Source organism: Mus musculus, chromosome 7 (genome assembly GCF_000001635.26).
Source record: "Mus musculus strain C57BL/6J chromosome 7, GRCm38.p6 C57BL/6J".
NCBI classification, from domain to species: Eukaryota; Metazoa; Chordata; class Mammalia; order Rodentia; family Muridae; genus Mus; species Mus musculus.
Window position 1 is genome coordinate 56772842 of NC_000073.6, and position 26397 is coordinate 56799238.

Genomic DNA, 26397 nt, shown 5'->3' on the forward strand with positions numbered 1-26397 from the left:
ATTTGTGATTTCTGAGTGTCACCTGAGTCTCAGGGAAGTCAATGAAGAAGAATCGGCACCATTGGTATAAAACCCTATTCCTAAGTCTCACAGCCCTAAGCATTGCAGTTAGGGTTACATACCAGCCAGTCTTGAGCAATGTAGTTAGGTGCACAGATATAATGTCTCCACAGACTTTATTCACAAACATAAGTCAGTTCTATCCTACCCAAATTTAAACTTTGAACATATTTCCATCTTTGAGTCAGCTGTGTTGGTCCTGGGTGCTCCTTGCTAAGACTCAGCATAAACATACAAATGGAAGTCTACCAGGGCTTGCCAGGAGGTTGGGACACAGGGGATCAAGGTCAAATTTCCCTGTTGGCCTAAAAGCTGACTTAATTAAGTGCTCCTACCTGCAGATGTTGTCACGATTTCTGTAGTGTTTCTGAGGCCCATGAAGTCAAACTGATAGAGCCGCCATGATTTCTGATCAGCTGCCTCAACTGAATTTTTCCTCCAACGATAAATCATTTCTTCTTTGGGGTAGCCATCTAAAAGCAGAGAAGATATTAACACCTGCAAATTTAGATTCATAAAACATTATGTCAAAATTTGTTTCTGATCACCTTGTAGTAGTTACAATTTTAAGTCCTGTTTTTTTTAGAGACACAGAAACTCCACAAGTCAAAGGACAAGTGGCTCCTGATACTTGTCTTAATGATGAACAAAGAATTACTTAGCTAGGAGCCTAGCCATGTTTCTATAGGTACAGTAAGTAGGACTATGTTTCTTTAACCTGAACCATGATGATGAGTTGACCTTCCAAGAGAGGAGGTATTTTACAATGTTAGCATAAGCACCAGTTTTGTCATCCTGGCCTAAGTCCAATACCTGACATTCATTAACCAAGACTGCTTTATTTGCACCATGGAGATGTCATTATATATATGATTTTATGTATGTCTATACATATATAGATTTTAATGAACTTTTCTCACATAGGCTGATGTTGCTTTCTCCAAAGACCTAAAAAAAAAAATCCCAATACCAGCTATGACAAGCCCTCATTTGAATTGTTGGTCAATACTGTCTGCCTGGTTCCAAAATATAGCCTGTTGTTGCTGCCCTTGATTACCTCCCCAGAGGTGAAAGATGAGACTTTATTGCTAAAGATAATACACAAATCAGAAGCAAAGTCTAGAAACCCTATAGCTGGAACTAACCTGAATGCTCTCTCCTTGAGTTCTAGCTTTCATGATATCTGAAGGCATCACGGAAGCTTCTAACAAAGGAAGGCAACCGACAGTTTTAGCCAACTATGATACCTATTAACCAAATCAATTACCAGCATGGCATGATAACCCTAAAAGTGCAGTCGTGGCACATATAACTTGAAGGTAATGAATTGTTCTCTAATTGATCTTTAGATCCACTCAGCAAGAGAAAAGGTATGCTTAGTACTAGGAACCCAGCTAACAGTTATGCTAGTAGAGTCATAATTATAAGAGGAGAATCTCAACCATTAACTTGCTAAACCAACATAATCCCTAACAATAGTCTATAAACATTTATTATTACACCCATAGAAAAGTATGTAATCGAATCTATCTATCTATCTATCTATCTATCTATCTATCTATCTATCTATCATCTATCATCCACACCATAGAAGACAGGTACCTCCAGAAACATCTTTTTTTTTTTAATTTATTTTATGTTATTTAGAGAAGTTGCTATTTTGTAAACAACTGGAAGGAGGACTCATATACCACTGTTTTCTACACATATATTCCATATCCCACTAACAGCAACCACATTTGTTGGTATATTTGTTACAATTAATCACTTGCACAAATAGACATATCATTATCAGTCAGAACTCACAGTTTATATTACATACTTCACATTATAGTTTGTTATATAGTCTATGGATTAGGCAAACACATATGGCATGTGTTTGTCATTGGTGCTGTATATGTAGTTCCATGGCCTGGCATATCATCTGTCTTCTTTCTATTCACCTCACAGTTCATCTGGAAACCACTGATGCCTTCATTGGTTCTTTCTTCATTCTTGTCTCCATCAATGTGAACTTAATGCTGATCACTGGGAGATCTCCACTTTGTTCTATCTGCTCAAACTCATTCACTCCACTGATGAAATTTTTAATTGTAGACATTGTACTTTTCAAGGCTAAGACTTCAATTGGGTTCTTTTAAAATAGGTTCTATCTTTTAACTACTTTTATGAGATCTGATTAGCATATTTTCATTTAATTATTTAGATATGATTTCCTATACATTTTTCAAAGTGCTAAATAGAGCAGACTTAAATTTTTTTTTACTAGTATATCTAACATCTGGGAATCTTTAGTGATGTGTGAGTGTGTATGTGTGCTCATACGAATGTGCATTTGTTTATATGTGCTTGTGCACTAAGAGACCAGAGGACAATCTCAGGTTTTTTTATTCCCTAGAAACCAGAAACTCACTGGTCTCCATTGTCCCAGAGAAACATCTATTTCAGGCACAATTTTGTACTTGCACAGCAAGCACTTTACTAGCTAAGTTATTTCCCTAGCCCCTTCAACAATAATTTCTATTCCAATGTTTTATTTTTTTTAAGGTAGGTACATTTTTCTATTTCTTTACAGGCTCTATACAATTTTAGAAACTAGACATTTAAAACATGGTATTTTTACTAATTGTTTTAAATTTTCATACCTGTTTCCAATATATTTTGATCATATTCACTTTGATGCTTTCCTCTATCTAGACCTAACCCTACCACCTCCCAACTTTATGTCCTCCTTTATTATTTGTTTTTCATAAACTACTGAGTAAAATTTTTACTTCTAAAAAAAAATCATGGTTGTGGGGTGTGGTTTTCATTCTCTCTTCAGAGGTGACGCAGAGCACCAAGGCAGAGCCTCCAGGTGCTTGGCTAAGGACCTGCACTCACCACTGCCCTCCCTGGTCTTCCTTGATCCCTAGATTCAAGTTCTCCAACTTAAGTGTGCTCATACCTACATTCATATCACAGAGCACAGTGGCCAAACCCAGTTCCTTGATCACTGAACACCTTCCAAAGGCTTTGCTGCCCTGATCTTTGTAGAAATGCAGATGATCTCAGCTTTTCAACAAGCATTAGCAAGAGTTTCTTGAGCTTTACCCATCAATCTGTCAGTGATACTGTTCTTAAGATCTTGCTCTGATACAACATTTTATAAGATACCACTTCCTCTGAAATAGGCTTTATAGCCAGTGATCAGCTTCCAAACCAAAGCCATTCGAGCTTTGGAACCTGTCGGTGGACTGGAAACAACAAGAAGCTGGAGCCAGAACCATTTTCCACAGCCTTTGTACGGTCTGTCAGCACACCGAGAGAACAGAACCTTTATGGAGGCTTCCCATCCTTTCTCCTTCTTGACATTTTATGTATGAGACACTGAATTGAAAGTTTGATATAAAACTCACCATTGATATCTATATTTATTTTTGTTTGTGTGCTTAAATAAGACAAAATACCTCTTTAAAATGTGCTCAGACAAATACTTCTGAATTCTGATTACAGTTTGTCTGTGGGACCCCAATCCCACCTCAACACACACAACACACACTTAAATTTAAGGACTGCCTTGCTTTTTATTCATTCTACACAGAGCTCACCCCTCTGAGTAAAACTGTTCTGTTTTGGTGTCCAAAGTTCATGAGTTCAACTGATGGGCCAGGAGCTCTGAGTCCCAGGCTTCCTGTTCCACATCGTCAAGGCCATCAGGGTTCACTGCCATGACTTAGAGATTGGCCTCACCAAGCATGAGCACTGTCACGTCCTCCTTGACTTGTGATCCTGTGCCTAGAACTTTCTTCTCTTTGAGGACTAGATTCTGAGTCCTATTGTATGATCCCAGTAGGGTGAGATGGCCACACTCACTTCCCTCAGGACTGAAGTCAATTGGATGGCTGTTTTAGTTTGATTTTTGGCTTTTCTTAAGGTAGACCTTGCTATATTGTTAAGAGACTGACCTTATCTGTTCAGGGAAGGACACCATCCCTCTGGGCTCTCCTTATTTCTCCCTTTAATTTGTTATTCCTTCTGAGATTGTTTTGGTCAAGGCCTTTCTTTTGACAGACCCCGTGCATGATATTCACAAATACTGCTAGTTAAAGCTTAAGTTTTTCTCTCTTTGCATTCTGTTAATGTTTTTTCTTAAATATCCATGATTAGAAAACTGCAATTTTCATATCAGCCCAAATGTATTCCATTGTAAGTAGGGACCTCCTAATGTGAAGCCACTCAGGTCAAAGGCTCAAAAATAAAATAAGAAAAAAAAAATTACCACTGTGTTTTAGTTAGGGTTTTATTACTGTGAATAGACACCATGGCCATAACAACCCTTATTTTTTTTATCTTTTTTTTTATTACGTATTTTCCTCAATTACATTTCCAATGCTATCCCAAAAGTCCCCCCCCCCCACTCCCCTACCCACCCATTCCCATTTTTTGGCCCTGGCGTTCCCCTGTACTGGGGCATACAAAGTTTGCCTGACCAATGGGCCTCTCTTTCCAGTGATGGCCGACTAGGCCATCTTTTGATACATATGCAGCTAGAGTCAAGAGCTCTGGGGTACTGGTTAGTTCATAATGTTGTTCCACCTATAGGGTTGCAGATCCCTTTAGCTCCTTGGGTACTTTCTCTAGCTCCTCCATTGGGAGCCCTATGATCCATCCATTAGCTGACTGTGAGCATCCACTTCTGTGTTTGCTAGGCCCCGGCATAGTCTCACAAGGGAGAGCTATATCACGGTCCTTGCAACAAAGGCTTGCTAGTGTATGCAATGGTGTCATCGTTTGGAGGCTAATTATGGGATGGATCCCTGGATATGGCAGTCTCTAGATGGTCCATCCTTTTGTCTCAGCTCCAAACTTTGTCTCTGTAACTCCTTCCTTGGTTGATTGTTTCCAATTCTAAGAAGGAGCAACGTGTCCACACTTTGGTCTTCGTTCTTCTTCAGTTTCATGTGTTTTGCATCTTTTACCTTATATCTCGCTATACTAAGTTTCTGGGCTAATATTCACTTATCAGTGAGTACATTTCATTTGAGTTCTTTTGTGATTGCGTTACCTCACTCAGGATGATGCCCTCCAGATCCAACCATTTGCCTAGGAATTTCGTAAATTCGTTCTTTTTAATAGCTGAGTAGTACTCCATTATGTAAATGTACCACATTTTTTGTATCCATTCCTCTGTTGAGGGGCATCTGGGTTCTTTCCAGCTTCTGGCTATTATAAATAAGGCTGCTATGAACATAGTGGAGCATGTGTCCTTCTTACCGGTTGGGACATCTTCTGGATATATGCCCAAGAGAGGTATTGTGGGATCCTCCGGTAGTACTATGTCCAATTTTCTGAGGAACCGCCAGACTGATTTCCAGAGTGGTTGTACAAGCTTGCAATCCCACCAACAATGGAGGAGTGTTCCTTTCTCCACATCCTCCCCAGCATCTGCTGTCACCTGAATTTTTGATCTTAGCCATTCTGACTGGTGTGAGGTGGAATCTCAGGGTTGTTTTGATTTGCATTTCTCTGATGATTAAGGATGTTGAACATTTTTTCAGGTGTTTCTCAGCCTTTCGGTATTCCTCAGGTGAGAATTCTTTGTTCAGCTCTGAGCCCCATCTTTTAAGGTGGTTATTTGATTTTCTGGAGTCCACCCTCTTGAGTTCTTTATATATATTTGATATTAGTCCCCTATCTGATTTAAGATAGGTAAAGATCCTTTTCCAATCTATTGGTGGTCTTTTTGTCTTATTGACGGTGTCTTTTGCCTTGCAGAAGCTTTGCAGCATAACAACCCTTATAAAGGAACATTTCATAAGTTTTGGGGGGCTGGCTTACAGTGTAGAGGTTTATTCCATTATTGCCATGCCATGAAGCATGCTGGTCCACAGGAAGATAGTCTTGGAAAGTTACTGGAGAGTTCTATGTCTAGATCAGCAGGCAGCAGGAAAGAGAGTGCTACTGGGTCCAGCATGGGCTTCTCAAACCCCAAAGTCCACCTCCACAGTGACACACTTCCTCTAACAAGGCCATAGCTCTGAATAGTGCTACTCCCTATGAGTCCAGGAGGGCCATTTTAATTCAAACCACCATACAATGAATTCAGATCTTGCCACCACCGGGTCATAATCCTATTAAATATTTGAGGCTTTTTTCAAGGTTGTGTCTTCTTTTTTTGTAGAGAATATAGATAGGATTCCTACATTATAATAGTGCTTTGGTATTGAAGAAAGCATAGAAATACATTTCACTGATATAATGATTGTACCTCCCATATCTATAGATTTATCTATGCTAAAGTCATAGTCCTGAATGGCTTCACATTAGGAGGTCCCTCCCTACTTACAATGGAATAAATGATTTAATAAAACATGCAGTTGATCCCCACCCCACCCCGGCAGTCTATAAGCACACACCATCAAGCAGAAGTAGCCTTTTCTACATACTAAAGAGTCCTCAGCAGGCACTCAATCTGTTCACCCCAGATGGTGAAATTCCTTGTCTGCCAAACAGAGGAAATGAATTCTGTTTAAGCTGATTGGTGTATGGAATTCTGTTTCATTGACCTGATATCCTCACATATGGATCAATTAATTAGTACTGGCTCAGGTAACAAGAATCTCTGAGGTCAGGATCCCACCACTTCCCTCTAGACTCTAGTTTTCTTATAATTTCAGACCTGGATAGAAGAGATTGAGACTAAGAGTAAGGAATTACACTTCACATAGCTTTTGTGAGGAGAAGAGTCAAATTGTCTTTGTCTAATAAGAGTTAAGTGCCATTCTAGTCTGTTACACTTGACCTACTTTGAAAAATATGTAGAGGGAGGTGGGGGCAGTGCTGGTTTAAAAAGTTACTGGGCGATTGTTCCCCATCTGCTTTTTCTGTATGGAAGAAAAGCAATTCTTCTTGGGAATTGTGATCAGTTTCTTGTTTGGAGTTGTCAGTGTGCTCATGCATAATAGTTGTTCTGATGCTATGAAAAATGTAATTTTCCCAATGCAAACATCACACACACACATATATCAGAAGTAAGAAAACAATCAATCATAAACTTATCACTGTTGTGATAAGAGCCTAGTTGTGAAGATGTATTGTAGTATGCTGGATACAGTGGAATCTATTGTTGACCACAACACTGCAGCTAGCACTTAGACACTGTTTTATACTCTTCCTTAAAATTCTTGATGCAGAGATTCTCAACTCCATACAGTGTAGTATATGGTATCTTTATTGCTGGAGAAAGACCTTTGACTGGAGACTGTTGTCTAACTTTAAGGTATTAAATAACTGGTTTTAAGATATTATAAAAACCATACATCTTTCAAGGTTTTATCTTTTCAAAAACTTATGGGGAAATACTTCTTCCTGAAAACCCAGCTATACCACTTTTGGGCATATACCCAAAAGATATTCTAACACATCACAAGGACACATGCTCCACTATGTTCATAGCAGCCTTATTTGTAATAGCCAGAAGCTAGAAACAACCCAGATGTCCCTCCACTGAGGAGTGTATACAGAAAATGTGGTTCATCCACACAATTAGAGCTATTAAAAACAAGGACACTATGAATTTTGCAGGCAAATGGATGGAAGTAGAAAATATCATCCTGAGAAAGGTAACCCAGACCTACATGCATGGTGTGTACTCACTGATAAGTGAATATTAGCCAAAAAGTTCAGAATAACCACCATACAACTCAGACCCATATGAAGCTTAATAAGAAAGAAGGCCCAGGTGTAGATACTTCAATGCTACTTACAAGAGGGAACAAAATAACCACAGGAGGCAAAGAGTGGGAGGAATCTGGGTGGGAGAATGGAGGGAGAGGGGAAAGAGGGGGCAGTATTGGATATGGGGGACACATAAAAGAAGTCTAGATATACAGGACAATAAATGGAAATATGCAGCTTCTTGGGGTAAGGGTTGAAGAGCCTCTGGAAAATCCCAGAGACCTTGGGATGTGAGAGGCTCCCAGGACTCAATAGGGATGACCTTATCTGAAATGCCCAACAGTAGAGAGGTGAAACCTGAAGAGACCACCTCCAGTAGATAGATATGGCCACTAATTGAGACATAGGACCACCTACCTTTTTAAAATTTTTTGCCCAGAATTGGGCCTGTCTAAAAAAATTGCAGAGATAAAAATGGAGCATAGACTGAAGGAAAGGCCATCCAGACATTGGCCCAATTTGGGATCTATCCCATGTGCAAGCACTAAACCTTGACACTCTTACTGATGCCATATTGTGCTTGCAGACATGAGCCTAGCATGTCTGTCCTTTGAGAGGCTCTACCAGCAGCTGACTGAGACAGATGCAGATACTTACACCCAAACATTGGACAGAGGTCAGGGACCCTCATGGAAAAGTTAGGGGAAGAACTGAAGGCGCTGAAGGGGATTGCAACCCTATAGGAAGAACAACAGCATCAACTAACCTGAACCCCTCAGAGTTCCCAGAGACCAAGTCACTAACGAAAGAGCATACATGGGCTGGTCATTGGCCACTGGCACATATGTAGCAGAGGACTGCCTTGTCTGGTTTCAATGGGAGAAGATGGACTTAATCCTGTAGAAACCTGATGTTCCAGGGAAGGAGAATGCTGGTGTGTGGGTGGAGAGTAAGTTGGATGTAGGTTGGTGGGATAGAAACAAAGGGGAGGAGGGATGGAGTGAAGAACTCAGGGAGGGGGAACCAGGAATGGGGGAAACATTCAGAATGTAAATATATAACATAATTTAATAAAAAAAGATAAAAAAGAATTCTCAATACAGAGATTCTCAACTTGGTACAGTGTCTAATATGGTGTCTTTATTTCTAAAGAAAGGCCTTTGAATGCAGACTGCTGTTTAAGTTTAGGCTAATAGAGAACTGGCTTAAAAATACTACACAAGCCGTACATCTTTCAAGGCTTTGTCTTTTCAAAAACTATGGGGCCATTTCAAACTTTCCTTTTAGCCTAGTTCCATTCCTTTTCAATTTGTGCCAGTCTACAGAATTATTCCCTACTCACATTATGGGACCCACACTGATCACAGTAGGCAGGGATTCAGCTTTTTCTCTGTAGCCCATCTTCATTCCTTTGCAGATACACAGAACCACTCTGTCAAGGAAACCACAGCTACTGCACTTGGCTAGAACCCAGAGTAGGCAACACCAATCACCACCCATCCAACAAAGTGAAGACCAGATACTTGTACTAAGGAATATTTACAACTCTATGTCTAGATATAGCTAAAAACATAACATAAACAACCAAGACAATATGTCTCCCCCAGAAGCCAGTAGCCCTACTTCAATAGATCCAGAGCAAAGCAATTTAGCTGAAACACATGGCCAGGACTTCAAAACTGATATTATGAATATGTTCAAGAATCTTAAGAAGACTATAAATGTCTTAATAAAGTCCTTAAAACTTAAATAAACAGTTGAATAAAACAATGGGCATCATTGGAGGCATGAAAAACTAAATGGACAAAATAAAGAAAGAATATTAAAGCTTTTTGTGCGATCTCGGTTGAGGGCCCGAAGGTCCCCAGAGGACTTTCCACACTGCAGGCACCCTAGCACACCCAGGACCTTGAGATCACTGGTGAGTAGAACGCAACATCAGTTCCAAAAAACCCAGAGGGCCTTGTGCTAGCAGGAACACAGACAAAGTACAGCTGCCTGACCAGTGGCTGGGATTCATTCTTGTTAGAGCCACCCCTGCTCCATCCTCGGTGCAATCTCGGCAGAGGGCCCCAAGGTCCCCAGAGGTCTCTCCACAATGCAGGACACCCAGGACCCTGAGATCACTGTTGAGTGGAACGCAACAAAAACCAGAGGGTTTTGTGCTAGCATCAACAGGGTCAAAGGACAAAGGCAGGCCCTAGCACAGCCAGAATCGTGGGATCACTGAGACCAGTCTACACAGGAGAACACATGGGCGGCAGAAGCAACAGAGCTTCTTGGACAGGGTCCCTTGGGCCTTCATCATCAGCCAGGAGACAAAGCTGAGACTCAGACCCCTGGACACCTTCCCTGCCAGAGGAGAGTTGGCCTCCAGGGAGGGCTCTGACCCCAGGAATCAGGAGGTGGATCTGAGCTCCAGACTTCTGTGCACCTTCCCTGCAAGAGGAGAGCTTGCCTACAGAGAGTGTTCTGACCACTGGGACACAGGAGAGAGTTGGTCTCTCAGGAGTGCTGACAGAGGCTAAAGAATCACAGGAGGAACAAGGTCCAGCAAGAGACAGCTAGAGCATCTAACACCAGAGATTACCAGAAGGCGAAAGTCAAACAAAAGAAACTTACTAACAGAAACCAGGACCACTGGGCATTATCAGAACCCAGTAATCTCACCACAGCCAGTCCTGGATACCCCAACACACCCAAAAAGCAAGATTCAGATCTAAAATTATATCTCATGATGCTGGTAGAGAATTTTAAGAAGGAAATTAATAACTCACTTAAAGAACACAGGAGAACACTGCTAAACAGGTAGAAGCCCTTAAAGAGGAAGCACAAAAATCCCTCAAGGAATTAAGGAAAACACTGCTAAACAGGTAGAAGACCTTAAAGAGGAAACACAAAAATCCTTTAAAGAATTACAGGAGCTGGGTGATGGTGGCACATACCTTTAATCCCAGCACTTGGGAGGCAGAGGCAGGCAGATTTCTGAGTTCAAGGCCAGCCTGGTCTAAAAAGTAAGTTCCAGGTCAGCCAGGGCTACACAGAGAAACCCTGTCTCGAAAAAGCCAAAAGCCAAAAGCCAAAAGCCAAAAGCCAAAGAAAAAAAAAAGAATAAAAAAAAAGAAAAGAAAGAAAGAATTATAGAAAAACAAAAAACACAACCAAACAGGTGATGGAATTGAACCAAACCATCCAAGATCTAAAAATGGAAGTGAAACAATGAAGAAAACACAAAGGGAGACAACTCTGGAGATAGAAATCCTAGGAAAGAAATCAGAAACCATAGATGTTAGCATCAGCACAGAATACAAGAGATAGAAGAATCTCAGGTGCAGAAGATTCCATAGAGAACATAGGCACAACAACCAAAGAAAATGCAAAATGCAAAAAAGATCCTATGTCAAAACATCCAGGAAATCCAGGACACAATGAGAAGACCAAACCTACAGATAATAGGAGTATATGAGAATGAAGTTTTTCAACTTAAAGGGCCAGCAAATATCTTCAACAAAATTATAGAAGAAAACTTCCCAAACCTAAAGAAAGAGATGTCCATGAACATACAAGAAGCCTACAGAACTCCAAATAGACTGGACCAGAAAAGAAATTCCTCCTGACAAATAATAATCAGAACAACAAATGCACTAAATGAGGATAGACTATTAAAAGTAGTAAGGAAAAAAGGTCAAGTAACATATAAAGGCAGACCTATTAGAATTACTCCAGACTTCTCACCAGAGACTATGAAAGCCAAAAGATCCTAGACAGATGTTATACAGACCATAAGAGAACACAAATGCCAGCCCATGCTACTATACCCAGCAAAACTCTCAATTACCATAGATGGAGAAACCAAAGTATTCCATGACAAAACCAAATTCGCACAATACCTTTCCACGAATCCCGCCCTTCAGAGGATAATAATGGGAAAACACCAACACAAGGATGAAAACTACACCCTAGAAAAAGCAAGAAAGTAATCCTTCAACGAACCTAAAAGAAGACAGCTACAAGAACAGAATCCCAACTCTAACAACAAAAATAACAGGAAGCAACAATTACTTTTCCTTAATATCTCTTAATATCAATGGACTTAACTCCCCAATAAAAAGACATAGACTAACAGACTGGCTACACAAACAGGACCCAAAATTCTGCTGCTTACAGGAAACCCACCTCAGTGAAAAAGACAGACACTACCTCAGGGTGAAAGGTTTGAAAACAATGTTCCAAGCAAATGATCTGAAGAAACAGCTGGAGTAGCCATTCTAATATCAAATAAAATTGACTTCCAACCAAAAGTTATCAAAAAAGACAAAGAGAGACACTTCATACTCATCAAAGGTAAAATATTCCAAGATGAACTCTCAATTCTGAATATCTATGCTCCAAATGCAAGGGCATCCACATTCATTAAAGAAACTATAGTAAAGCTCAAAGCACATATTGCACCTCACACAATAATAGTGGGAGACTTCAACACCCCACTCTCATCAATGGACAGATCCTAGAAACAGAAACTAAACAGAGACACATGGAAACTAACAGAAGTTATGAAACAAATGGATTTAACTGTTATCTACAGAACATTTGATCCTAAAACAAAGGATATACCTTCTTCTCAGCACCTCATGGTACCTTCTCCAAAATCGACCATATAATTGGTCACAAAACAGGCCTCAACAGATACAAAAATATTGAAATTATCCCATGCATCCTCTCAGATCAGCATGGACTAAGGCTGATTTTCAATAACAACATAAATAATACAAAGCCAACATTCATCTGGAAGCTGAAGAAAACTCTACTCAATGATACCTTGGTCAAGGAAGAAATAAAGAAAGAAATTAAAAACTTTTTAGAATTTAATGAAAATGAAGCCACAACATACCCAAACTTATGGGACATAATGAAAGCATTCCTAAGAGGAAAACTCATAGCTCTGAGTGCCTCCAAAAAGAAACTAGAGAGAGCGTACACTAGAAGCTTGACAACACACCTAAAAGTTCTAGAACAAGAGGAAGAAAATTCACCCAAGAGGAGTAGACAGGAGGAAATAATTAAATTTAGGGCTGAAATCAAACAAGTGGAAACAAAAATAACTATTCAAAGAATCAACCAAACCTGAAGCTGGTTCTTTGAAAAAAAATCAACAAGATAGATAAAACCTTAGCCAGACTCACTAGAGGGCACAAGGACAGTAATCAAAAATGAAAATGAAAACATAACAACATAACCTGAGGAAATCCAGAACACTATCAGATCCTACTACAAAACTAGAAAACCTGGATGAAATGGACAAATTTCTAGACAGATACTAGGTACCAAAGTTAAATCAGGATCAGATTAAGGACCTAAACAGTCCCATATCCCATAAAGAAATAGAAGCAGTCATTAATAGTCTCCCAACGAAAAAAAGCCCAGGACAAATGAGACCGTCAAAGAAGACCTAAGTCCAGTTCTCCTCAATCTATTCCCACAAAAAAGAAACAGAAGTTTCTACCCAAGTCATTCTATGAAGCCACAATTACTCTGATACCTAAACCACATAAAGACCCTACAAAGATAGAGAACTTCAGATCAATTTCCCTTATGAATATAGATGCAAAAATACTCACTAAAATTCTCGCAAACCGAATCCAAGAACACATCAAAATAATCATCCATCATAATCAAGTAGGCTTCATCCCAGGGATGCAGGGATGGTTTAATATATGGAAATCCATCAATGTAATCCACTATATAAACAAACTCAAAGACAAAAACCACATGATTATCTCATTAAATGCTGAGAAAGCATTTGACAAAATCCAACACCTCTTCATGATAAAAGTCTTAGAAAGATCAGGATTTCAAAGCCTATACCTAAACACAATAAAAGCATTCTACAGCAAACCAGTAGCCAACATCAAAGTAAATGGTGAGAAGCTGGAAGCAATCCCACTAAAATCAGGGACTAGACAAGGCTGCCCACTTTCTCCCTACCTATTCAATATAGTACTTGAAGTACTAGCCAGAGCAATTCGACAACAAAAGGAGGTCAAAGGGATACAAATTGGAAAGGAACAAGTCAAAATATCAGTATTTCCAGATGATATGATAGTATATATAATTGATCCTAAAATTTCCACCAGAGAACTCCTAAACCTGATAAACAGCTTCAGTGCAGTAGCTGGATATAAAGTTAACTCAAACAAATCAATGGCCTTCCTCTACACAGAGGATAAACAGGCTGAGAAAGGAGTTAGGGAAACAACCACATTCACAATAGTCACCAGTAATATAAAATAACTTGGTGTTACTCTAACTAAGGAAGTGAAATATCTGTATGATAAAAACTTCAAGTCTCTGAAGAAAGAAATCAAAGAAGATCTCAGAAGTTGGAAAGATCTCCCATGCTCATGGATTGGCAGGATCAATATAGTTAAAATGGCTATCTTGCCAAAAGCAATCTACAGATTCAATGCAATCCCCATCAAAATTCCAACTCAATTCTTCAACGAATTAGAGAGGGCAATTTGCAAATTCATCTGGAATATCAAAAAACCTGGGATAGCAAAATCTCTTCTCAATGATAAAAGAACCTCTGGTGGGAACCCCATGCCTAACCTAAAGCTGTACTATAGAGCAATTGTGATAAAAACTGCATGGAACTGGTACAGTGACAGACAGGTAGATCAATGGAATAGAATTGAAGCCCCAGAAATGAATCCACACACCTATGGTCACTTGATCTTTGTTTGACAAGGGAGCCAAAACCATCCAGTTGAAAAAAAGACAGCATTTTCAACAAATGGTGCTGGCACAACTGGTAGTTATCATGTAGAAGAATTCGAACTGATCCACTCTTATCTCCTTGTAGTGAGGTCAAGTCTACGTGGATCAAGGAACTCCACATAAAACCAGAGACACTGAAACTTATAGAGGAGAAAGTGGTGAAAAGCCTTGAAGATATCACAGGGGGAAAATTCCTGAATAGAACAGCAATGGCTTGTGCTGTAAGATCAAGAATTGAAAAATGGGACCTCATAAAATTGCAAAGCTTCTGTAAGGCAAAAGACACTGTCAATAAGACAAAAAGGCAACCACCAGATTGGGAAAGGATCTTTACCAATCGTAATTCAGATAGGGGTCTAATATCCAATATATATATATATATAAAGAACTCAAGAAGATGGACTCCAGAAAATCAAATAACCCTCTTAAAAATGGGGCTCAGAGCTAAACAAAGAAGTCTCAACTGAGGAATACCAAATGGCTGAGAAGCACCTGAAAAAATGTTCAACATCCTTAATCATCAGGGAAATTCAAACCAAAACAACCCTGAGATTATACCTCACACCAGTCAGAATGGCTAAGATCAAAAATTCAGGTGACAGCAGATGCTGGCTAGGATGTGGAGAAAGAAGGACACTCCTCCATTGTTGGTAGGATTGCAAGCTGGTACAACCACTCTGGAAATCAGTCTGGCATTTCCTCAGAAAATTGGACATAGTACTACAGGAAGATCCACCAATTCTTCTACTGGGCATATACCGCCAGAAGATGTTCCAACTTGCAATAAGGACACATGCTCCACTATGTTCATAGCAGCCTTATTTATAATAGCCAGAAGCTGGAAAGAACCCAGATGCCCCTCAACAGAGGAATGGATACAGAAAATGTGGTACATTTACACAATGGAGTACTACTCAGCGATTAAAAACAATTCTTAGGCAAATGGATGGATCTAGAGGATATCATCTTGAGTGAGGTAATCCAGTCACAAAAGAACTCAGTTGATAATCACTTACCGATAAAGGTACATTAGCCCAGAAACTTAGAATATTCAAGGTACAATTTGCAAAACACAAGAGTATCAAGAAGAAGGAAGACCAAAGTGTGTATACTACATTCCTCCCTAGAACAGGGAACAAAATACCCATGGAAGGAGTTACAGAGACAAAGTTTGGAACTGAGACGAAAGGATGGACCATCAAGAGACTATCCCACCTTGGAATCCATCCCATATACAACCACAAAACCCAGACACTATTGCATATGCCAGCAAGATTTTGCTGAAAGTACCCTGATATTGCTGTCTTTGGTGAGGCTATGCCAGTGTCTGGCAAATACAGAAGTGGATGCTCATAGTCATCTATTGCATGGGACACAGGGCCCCCAATGGAGGAGTTAGAGAAAGTACCCAAGGAGCATAAGGGGCCTGCACACCTATAGGTGGAACAACAATATGAACTAACCAGTACCCCCAGAGCTTGTGTCTCTAGGTGCATGTGTAGCAGAAGATTGTCTAGTCAGCCATCATTGGGAAGATAAGTTCCCTGGTCTAGCAAACTTTATATGCCCCAGTACAGGGTAATGCCAGGGCGAAGACATGGGATTGGGTGTGTAGGGGAGCAGGGTAGGGGAAGGTATAGGAGACTTTTGGGATAGCATTGGAAATGTAAATGAAAAAATATCTAATAAAAATTGAAAAAAAATGTTCAAGAAAAAAAAGCAAGTCATATATAAAGTCAGACCCATTATAATAATACCTGACTTTTCAATGGAGACTCTGAAAGTCAGGAGGAGCCTAATCAGACGTCCTACAAGCATCAAAAGACCACATGCCAGCCAAGACTACTACAACTAGCAAAGATACCAATTAAAATAAAAGATAAAAAATCCATGATAAAAGCCAATTTAAACAGTTTATATCTACTAATTCAGTGCTACAGAAGGCACTAGAGTGCAAACATCAGTCTGAATCAGCTACCTATGCTCATATGGACATAAAGAATAAATAATTCCCACACAAAAAGAAACACCAAAACCACACCACAACAAAATAATAGAAATTAATACACAATACATTAATGACTCTCAATCTTATTGGTCTCAATCCCACAATTAAAAAGACACAGAATAGACTAACAGATCAGATCAGATCAGATCAGATCAGATCAGAAAACAAGACCGTCCTGATATATCCATGACACATGCTTTATCAGGGAGAACAGTCATCACCTTAGGATCAAGGGACTAAAGAAGCAATTCCAAGCAAATGGACCTGATAGCAAGCTAGTGTCACCATGCAAATGTGTGACAAAGCAGGCTTCAAACCAAATTAATCAGAGGAGATAGAAAAGACACTAACTACTCATCAAAGGAAAAAGAATATCAAGAGGATATTACAATGTTAAATATTTATGTATTGATTACAAGGAGACCCAAGTTCATAAAAGAAATACTACAATAGCTAAAAAATCAATATTGTCCCTCACACCATGATAGCAAAGGAATTCAAAACATCACTCTCAGAAAAGTACAGGTTATCTAGACAAGAACTAAAGATAGAAATGCTAGAGTTGTGTAATATCATAAATCAAAGGGACCTAAGAGACACCTTTTGGACATTCCACCAAAACACTAAAGAAAATATTTTTGTTTATGTAGCTCATGTGATCTTCCTAGTAGCATAATTCTTCAAATGTGAGCACATAGTAGGAGAGAATGCAAGTTGAAACAGGTATAAGAAAATTGAAATAATTCCTGTATTCTGTCTGATCACCATGAATCAAAGCTAGAGGATGACATCATCACCATCACCATCACCACCATCAGCAGCAGCAGCAACAACAACAACAAAAATCAGAAATCTTATAAACCCATGAAAGGGAAAAACTCATTACTGAATGAAAATTGGGTCTAGACAGAAATCAAGGAAGAAGATGAAAAACATTTTAGAACTGAATGAAAACAAACAACCAACAACAACAACAACCAAAAACCCACAACACACCCAAACCAAATAGGACACAGTGATATTGGTTCACAGGCAAATTCAAAGCATTGAGTAAACACTGTTGGTTTTTACAAAAAGTAAGTACTAAGAATCAATGAAACAACAAACTAATTCTTTGAGAAAAAAAAAATCAATGAAATTGACAACCCTCATCCAAACTAGCCAAAATATAGAGGGGAAAAACTATCCCAAATTAATAAATTAGATGTGAATGGGGGACATTACAACAGACACCAACCAAATTCAGACAATCATAAGGACATAGTTTTCAAAAAAGTACGTATTTCATCAAACTGGAACACCTAAGAGAAATGGATGAATTTCTTGATGTATAGCTTAATAAAGTTAAATGAAAATGAAATGAGCAATTTCTACAGACCCATAACCCCTACTGAAGTAGAAATAATTTAAAAATCTCCCATTTTCTCCCCCAAATTATCCTTGGAAAGATCAATTTAAAAATCTACCAGATCTCTAAAGGACTAAAGTCAATACTCCTCAAAATATTACCCAAAAAAGAAACAGAAAGAATTATTTCTTGATTGTTTTGTGAATCCACTTTTGCCTTGATGCCAAAAATATATAAAGACCAAATAATAAAAAATGAAAATTATAGAACAATATCTGGACATAGATACAAAAATTCTCCATAAAGTATTTGCAAAAGGAAACTAAGAACATACTCATCAAATTGGTTATCCACCAGGATCAAGTAGACTTCATCTCAGAGATGAAGGGAGTATTCACCATATGTAAATTAATAAACATAATCCACCACATAACAGACTGAACGCAAAAGCAATATGATGATCATCTTACTTGATTTAGAAAAGGCCTTTGACAAAATCCAGCATCTCTTCATGAGAAAAGTTCTAGAGAAACTCAGGACACAAGGGACATAACTCAACATAATAATAAACAACATAATAAAGGCAATTTACAGTCAGTATAAATAGAGAGGAACTCAAAGTATTTCCACTAAAATCAGGAGCAAAGCAAGGTTTTCCACTCTCTAGACACCTATTCAATATAGTATTTGAAGTCTTAGCTATAGGAATAGGAAAACTGAAGGAGATCAAGGGGATAGAAACAGGAAAGGAAGTAGTCACAGTATCTTTATTTACAGAGGATATGATTATATATATATATATATATATATATATATATATATATATATATATATATATATATGATACTAAAACTTCCGCCAAAGAACTTCTACAGCTGATAAACTTTCATCAAAGCATCAAGAAAAAAAATTAACACACAAAAATCAGTAGCCTTTCTGTGGTGGTTTGGTCTGAATATGCTTGGCCCAAGGAGTGGCACTATTAGGAGGTGTGACCTTGTTAGGGTAGGCATGGCCTTGTTGGAGGAAGTGTGTCACTGTCACTGTTGGGTGGGCTTTGACACCCTCATCCTAGCCATGTGGAAGCCAGTCTTCTCTTGTTTGCCTTCACAACAAGATATAGAACTTTCAGCTCCCCCAGCAACATGTCTGCCTGGATAGTGCCATGCTTCCTGCTATAATGAACTGGACCTCAGATGCTGGGACCCAGGCCCAGGTAAAAGAAAAAAAAAAAAAAAGAAAAGAAAAACAAAAGAAAAACACAAGTCCATTTTGTGTTACCCATATACTCACTTGAACACGGTCAAACTTCCAGTGGCCTGCCCTATGAAGAAAATTGAGTCCTTCCCCACCTGCACTCTAGCCAGAAGCCATCAGATATGAAGAGATACACTTTAGCATTCTTATCTCAATTTTTAAGAGTTTTCTTCAATGTCTTTATTGTTTAGACTACTCCTTTGGCAGGAGGTGGAGTTTGCCATAGGAGCCTATGAGTCTCTTCTCAACTATGAGTCTGCAGTCATCAATATCACTGTAAAAGTGCCTGTCTTGCACCTTTATAGCCAATGGGAGCATAGATCATGAACTTCCAAATTGTTTCTGAGGACAGCCTAAAGGAACATGGACACCCACACAGCCTATATACCACAAATCTCAGCATTGTCTCCAGTGGCAGTAGAGGCCAGAGTTATCAACGTGGCCTCAGACACCTGGACATGGGCCACAGATACCAACATGGTCCCTAGCAGCAGTCAAGCCCATAGACATCAACATAATTTCAGCCAGCACTATAGACCATAGACATCCACATTGCCTTCAGTGGTAACACAGATGGTTAACATCAACGTGGCCTTTTGTGAGAGCACAGAGATTTACATGGACACAAGGACCACAGACCTCAATATGGTCTCCAATGGTAGCTTAGACCAAGGACATCAATACAGCCTTTGGCCACAGCACAGATTATGGACACCCTCAGGGCCCTTGGTGGCAGCACAGGCCATGGACAGCAACATGGCCCCTGTTTGCAGTATGTCCCACAGATATCAACATAGCAACAGGACACCAATGACGGACACTAAGATGAACAATAAATGGAACCTCATCAAGCTAAAATCTTCTGTACAGCAAAAGACACCAGTATTATAAAAGTCTCAGTCTACAGTATGGGAAAAAAATCTTTACCAATTATACATTCAATAATGGTTAGTATCTAGAATAAAAAAGAACTTTGAAAAAAAGAAACAAAATCAAAAAGCTAACTCAATTAAGATTGGGATATAGAACTGAAAAGTGTTCCCCAAAGATGAAACAAGAGGCTGAGAAGCACTTTTAAAATGTTCAACATCCTTCACCCATAGGCAAATGCAAAGTAAATCTACTTTGGGATTTCATCCTACCAGAGTCAGAATGGCCAAAATCAAAGTAGCTAGAAACAATCTTCCTAAGAGAGGTAAACTAGACAGACCCCAGAAGACAAATACTGCATGTTTTCTCTTATATGCAGGTATTAACTGTTCAGTTTTTAACATGAATGCTTCAATCTGAATAACTACAAATGTTAAGTATGTAGTAATGAACCAGAAAGAGGAAGGGATCTTCCAAGAAAGAGAAAATAGAATATGGTATTATAAAAGATAAATGGAAAACTAGAACAGGAGGATTAAATTGGGAGGGAGGGAGGGAGAGAGGGAGGGAGGAAGGGAGGGGCAGAAGGTAAGGATGGACACAGAGGGGCAACTAACACTAAAGGCCTTTTGAAAAGCTGTAGTTTCCTCTAAAACATCACTGGCCATTGCCAAGTCTATTGGTTACAGTACCCTACTGCTGAAAACACTTACATCCTCAAACACAGAAAAATGGAGTCAATGCCCATAGAGCCAGCTTTACCTCTGCTGGCTAGAATTCATGGTACTGGAAGGCACTCTATACATTACCTGAGGAGAAAAGAAATCATAAGTATCACCAAGGTAAACATCCTGTGACCTACAACAGTGACTTGCCGGTCTGATATATTTGTGTAATGGCTGCACAAATGTTATGGAAGCAATCAACTACTTTTTGATTAGGCTTAAAATCCACTCCGTGAGATTTAACCCATACCTGAAACAACAGGACTTATATACATAGGAACTCAGAGAAAGTGTGACAGCACACATGGGGAACTGGCACAGACTCAAACTAGACAAACTCCTAGCACTGTGAATGGAAGATAAAGTCCCAGCACCAACGAAAAACTATTTCTAATTGATGTATGACTAGAAAAGGGGAAATCATTTTGTTTGTTTTTGGTAATTTGTTTGTTTGTTTGTTTGTTTGTTTGTTTTTCAGATGCAGAGTAATTGAGTAAATCAGCCACATGTCAGGGCAGGCTCCATGCCCAGGGGTAGTTGGCTAACACAAAAATGGACTTTTGTGATTTCTTTGTATTTCCTTCCTTCTTTCCTCCCTCCCTCCCTCCCTCCCTTCCTCCCTCCTTTCCTTCCTTCCTTCCTTCCTTCCTTCCTTCCTTCCTTCCTTCCTTCCTTCCTTCCTTCCTTCCTTTATGGTCTTATGGGGCTTTGCTTTGATTTTTGCTTTGTTTTTGATGAGTGAGGGAGGGACACATACACACACAGAGAGAGAGAGAGAGAGAGAGAGAGAGAGAGAGAGAGAGAGAGAGAGAGAGAGAGAGAGAGAGGAGAGAGAGGAAAGAGGAAAGAGAGTTGCATAAGGTCATTAAGAAGTATCTTAGTAGGCCCATTGGTCTTGCAAACTTTATATGCCTCAGTACAGGGGAATGCCAGGGCCAAAAAGTGGCAGTGGGTGGGGTAGGGGAGTGTGTGTGGGGGGAGGGTATGGGGAACTTTTGGGATAGCATTTGAAATGTAAATGAAGAAAATACCTAATAAAAATATTTAAAAAAAAATAGTGCCACTTAACCATGGGTCAAGGATATTCAAACCACTACATGTAGGATCTGGGAAGATTTGGCGGGAGGCTAAAGGATATTAACAAATATTTTGTGTAAAAATATTTTAATAAAAAATAAAATTTAAATGAAACATGATGAGGTGGTAGACTTGAAAAGTACTTTGTAGACAAAAATCTTTGGAGTAGGATTAATGGATCAGATACATCATTTAAAAATGAAGTATAACAGATAATCAGAGAAACATATCAGGAGGCATTATACACAGTATAAGCACATATTTTGTGCTCTCCTCAGTGGATGCATAGATACATGTTCCTTTTCTCTTTCTAAAATGGAAATAGCATAGCTCAGCATAAAGATTTTAAAAGTTCTCATCCAGAAATGAGTTTGCAAATTCAGCACTTCCAAGAATAAGAGGGACAAATGAGAGGTTGTGTATGAGCCCAAGTTCAGGGCAGCAGAGATCAGAGACACAGGCTTCTCTAAAGCAGTGTCTACTCTATAATGACATGCCCAGAGTTACCAAATCAAGTCATTTAATGTTTTATAACAGGCAGATATATTAAAAACTGGTATATAAAAGGTTTTTAGAAGATTGTCTATGGGGAAATATTGCACTGTGGGACAGCATTTAGCATAAAGTGAAGGTTTTCAAATTGTGCCCCACAGGAATGGCATCTAGGTTAGTGAAGAAGTAACACTCAATAGGAGACTATTGTGTTCCTTTTTGCTTTACTTTCCAGGGTACCATGGTTCCTGTGGAAGCACAGGTTTGGAGGTGATTATACCTTCCTCTCTTTAGCAATTCCCAGACTTGATCACTGATTATTGACGCAGAAACAAAATGGCCTTGGTGAAGGTAGGCAGGGCCAGTGTGCCCTCCCTCCTACATCTAAGGAAGATACTTCATTTATAGATCCCATCCCATCCCAGCACTCACTCAGAGGACAAGCATATTCCCTGTGCTTGGAAGCAGGTGTTGCTTCCTAAGTCCTGTATGCAAGACAATCTCTTTACTGTGATCCCATTAAAAATAAATAAATAAATAAATACATAGATGAATAGATAGATGATAGATAGATAGATAGATAGATAGATAGATAGATAGATAGATAGATAATAAATTTGAAAATTTCCACCACATAGTAGCATAGAGTTATACTTTCCTACTTAAGAAGGAAATAGCTGGATATAGCAAGGAATGAGCAGACCAAAGAAAGGTGAGGGCCAAGCAGGACAAACCATCAAACCTTGTAGCTCCAAGTGCAGCATCCAGGAACCCTCAAGTTTGAGTAGCTCCACTCCTCTAGGTCTGTGTCCTGTAGTATATGTGCTCTTTCTTGCAAGCCAGCTCCAATACTGCTCTCTCCAGTAAACAGTTTATACTGCTGGCAACTAAACACCCTGATGTCTCTATTGTGGCTTTGCCTCTTTTCCATACCTTTATGAATTGACCACAGATCTTTGCATGGAATCGAATTCTATTCCACATGGTCTCTCCTCTATGGGCTTTTTTGAAAGGTTGGATAAAGCCTCTTTGGATTCCTTTCTTAGCTGCACAACTGCAAAGCTAGTATCATGTGGATATTGGCAAGTTTTGCTGTCAGTTTGAGATATAGTGCTGGAGACCAGCTCCAGAGCTCTGGTTCTCTCTTGAAGGTAGCTGAGGGGAAAGAACATTGAGGGTGGGGGAAGACTTTGTCTTGGGAGTGATTAAGGTTGCTTTCTATAATAACCTTTTGTCTTGATTCTGAGTTACTCTGAAGACAGAAGCTGTAGACCTCTAGGTGAATTAATACTTGTTGCCTAGCAGCAGGGGGTTAAGTAAAGGATTAATTGCTAGAGTTCCTTTGTTTTTTGCTCAGAAGCATTGTCTGCTTTGCCAAGGAGGAGGGAGGTTTGAAGCAATAAACTCTAAACCTCTAAATCCTCTGGGGCCTCCAGTCTCTTGTGGGTTACGTGCATCATCCCTGATTGAACCCAGACCGGGCAGTCCTCTGCTGTTTGTGTTGGGGGCCTCATATCAGCTGGTGTATGCTGCTTGCTTGGTGGCCCAGTGTTTGAGAGGTCTCAGGATCCAGGTAAATTGAGACTGCTAGTCTTCCTACAGGGTCACCTTCCTCTTTAGCTTCTTTCAGCCTTTCCCTAATTCAACCGAAGGGGTCAGCAACTTTTGTCCATTGGTTGGGTGCAGATATCTGCATCTGACTCTTTCAGCTGCTTGTTGGATCTTCTGGAGTACAGTCATGCTAGGGCCACTTTTGTGAGCACTCCATAGCCTCAGTAATACTGTCAGGACTTGGAACCTCCCATTGAGCTGGATCCCACTTTTAGCTTGTTGCAGGACCTTCTTTTCCCCAGGTTTCTCTCCATTTCCATCCCTGCAGTTCTTTCAGACAAGAATAATTATTGGTCAGAGTTTTGACTGTGGGATGGCAACCTCCTCTCTCATTTGATGCCTTGTCTTCCTGTTGGAGGTAGCCTCTATAAGTTCCCACTCCCTACTGTAGGGCATTTCATCTAAGAAAGTCATGCTTGCAAAAGAAAAAACTTTTACAGAACCAAATATTCATAAATATATGCACATTCATGCACATAGTATTCATACACCTTCATGCATTCATGTTGGGTTCAGCTACTTATCTCATATTTATATACTTACATACACACATCCATGCTTATATATGCATATGGAGCAAAAGGCCAAGCACTAGTGCAGAAAGAATTCACTTATTCCAGATGAAAAATGAGCTCTAATCTTTATTATATAAAGAAAGAAAATGCTTCTACCCTTTTATTAATAAATGAAGTAAACCCAAGTCTGTAAGCAAAACAGCTTCATCTTCTTTAGTAAGACTCAGCCTGCCTTGCTATTAAGGAAAGACCGATCCCTCCCTTCTTAAAAAGAAGCTGACCTGCTCTTTCCAGTCTCTCTGCAGCTTCTTTGTCTCTCTTCATCTCTATTATATTTTGCTATGTTCTATAGTCTCTCTTCTGCCATCAAATTCTCTTTCTTTATTCTGTGTTATGCTTTCTCCTTCTGTCCTGCCTAATGTCATCATTTCTAGGTCTTTGTAGATTTTTAAGGAGAATAGACCACATAGTTTTTACAAAAATTCACTAAAAGTCGCAACATAAATTCACATCATAAAATGAATAAGAAGTTTACAATAGAGATATTTACATGTGTTTCCATTAAGACTAGTTATCTAGCTAGGCACTGATTATCTGTCACTACCTCCATATGGTCATTGAGAGGCTAAAACTATATTTTTGTGTCTAAGTTTGCATTGAAGCTTTATATAGATAAACCTAATCAATATTATATCTTCCATTCTTTCACCTACAATAAATCATTCATTCCCTCTTATGATCTTTGGCTAATTTTTTTACAGCTCTTAAGAATGTATTTTAAGTTGTAAATGCCTGCCCTTTTATTAAACTTTTATTTTGGGAGATTTTATTTTATTTTTTTAAATACCACATTGCCTTGTTTGGTCTTTTTTTGGTACACTTTTTATTGTCTATTTTATTTATTTACATTTCAAATCCTATACCCTTACTGGGTTTCCCCTCCAGATACCCCCTATCCCATTCGTCCCCCCCCCCCGCTGCTGTGAAGGTGCTCATGCACCCACCCACCCATTCCCACCTTCCCTCCCTGATATTCCCCTACACTGGGGCATTGAACCTTCCTAGGACCAAGGGCCTCTCCTCCTATTGATGTCTGACAAGGCCATCCTCTACTACATATATGGCTAGAGCCATGGTTCCCTTCATGTGTACACTTTGGTTGTCCCTGGGGGCTCTGAGGGGTCTGGTTGGTTGATATTGTTGCTCTTCCTATGGGTTGTAAACCCCTTCAGCTCATTCAATCCTTTCTGTAACTCCTCCATTGGAGACCCCATGTTCAGTCCAATGGTTGTCTGTGAGCATCCACTTCTGTATTGGTCAGGCTCTGGCAGAGCCTCTCAAGAGACAGCTATTTCAGACTCCTGTCAGCAAGCATTTCTTGGCATCCACAATACTGTCTAGGTCTGGTGTCTGTATATGAAATGGCTCTCCAGGTGGGGCAGTCTCTGGATGGCCTTTCCTTCACTCTCTGCTACTAACTTTGTCTCCATATTTCCTCCCTTGAGTGTTTTGTTGCACTTTCTAAGAGGGACTTAAACATTCACACTTTGGTCTTCCTTCTTCTTGAGCTTCATGTGGTCTGTGAATTTTATCTTGGGCATTCTGAGAGTTTGGGAGATCAGCAGAATGAACATTTGGGAAGAATGCAAATTGATCCAATCTTATATCCCTGTTCAAAGCTGAAGTCCAAGTGGATCAATGACCTCCACATAAAACCAGATACACTGAAACTAATAGATGAGACAGTGGGGAAGTATCTCAAACACATGGGCATACAAGAAAATTTCCTGAACAGAACATCAATGGTTTATGCTCCAAGATCAACAATAGACAAATGGAATCTCATAAAATTGCAAAGCTTCTGTAAGGCAAAGAACACTGTCAATAGGACAAAAGAACAACCAACAAATTGAGAAAAGATGTTTACCAACCCTACATCCGATAGAGGGCTAATATCCAATATAGACAAAAAACTCAAGAAGTTAGACTCCAGAAAAC

The 26397-nt window shown here is 39.4% G+C and overlaps 1 protein-coding gene across 2 annotated transcripts in view; it reads right to left on the reverse strand.

Moving 5' to 3' along the window:
• Gabrg3 (gamma-aminobutyric acid (GABA) A receptor, subunit gamma 3) overlaps nucleotides 1–26397 on the reverse strand; it is a 670753-nt gene that overhangs the window by 56379 nt on the left and 587977 nt on the right. For both annotated transcript variants that reach the window (NM_008074.3, XM_017321978.2), the window contains exon 6: nucleotides 396–533. In NM_008074.3, coding sequence (NP_032100.2) covers nucleotides 396–533 — 138 coding nt within the window. The remainder of the gene's footprint in view (nucleotides 1–395; nucleotides 534–26397) is intronic.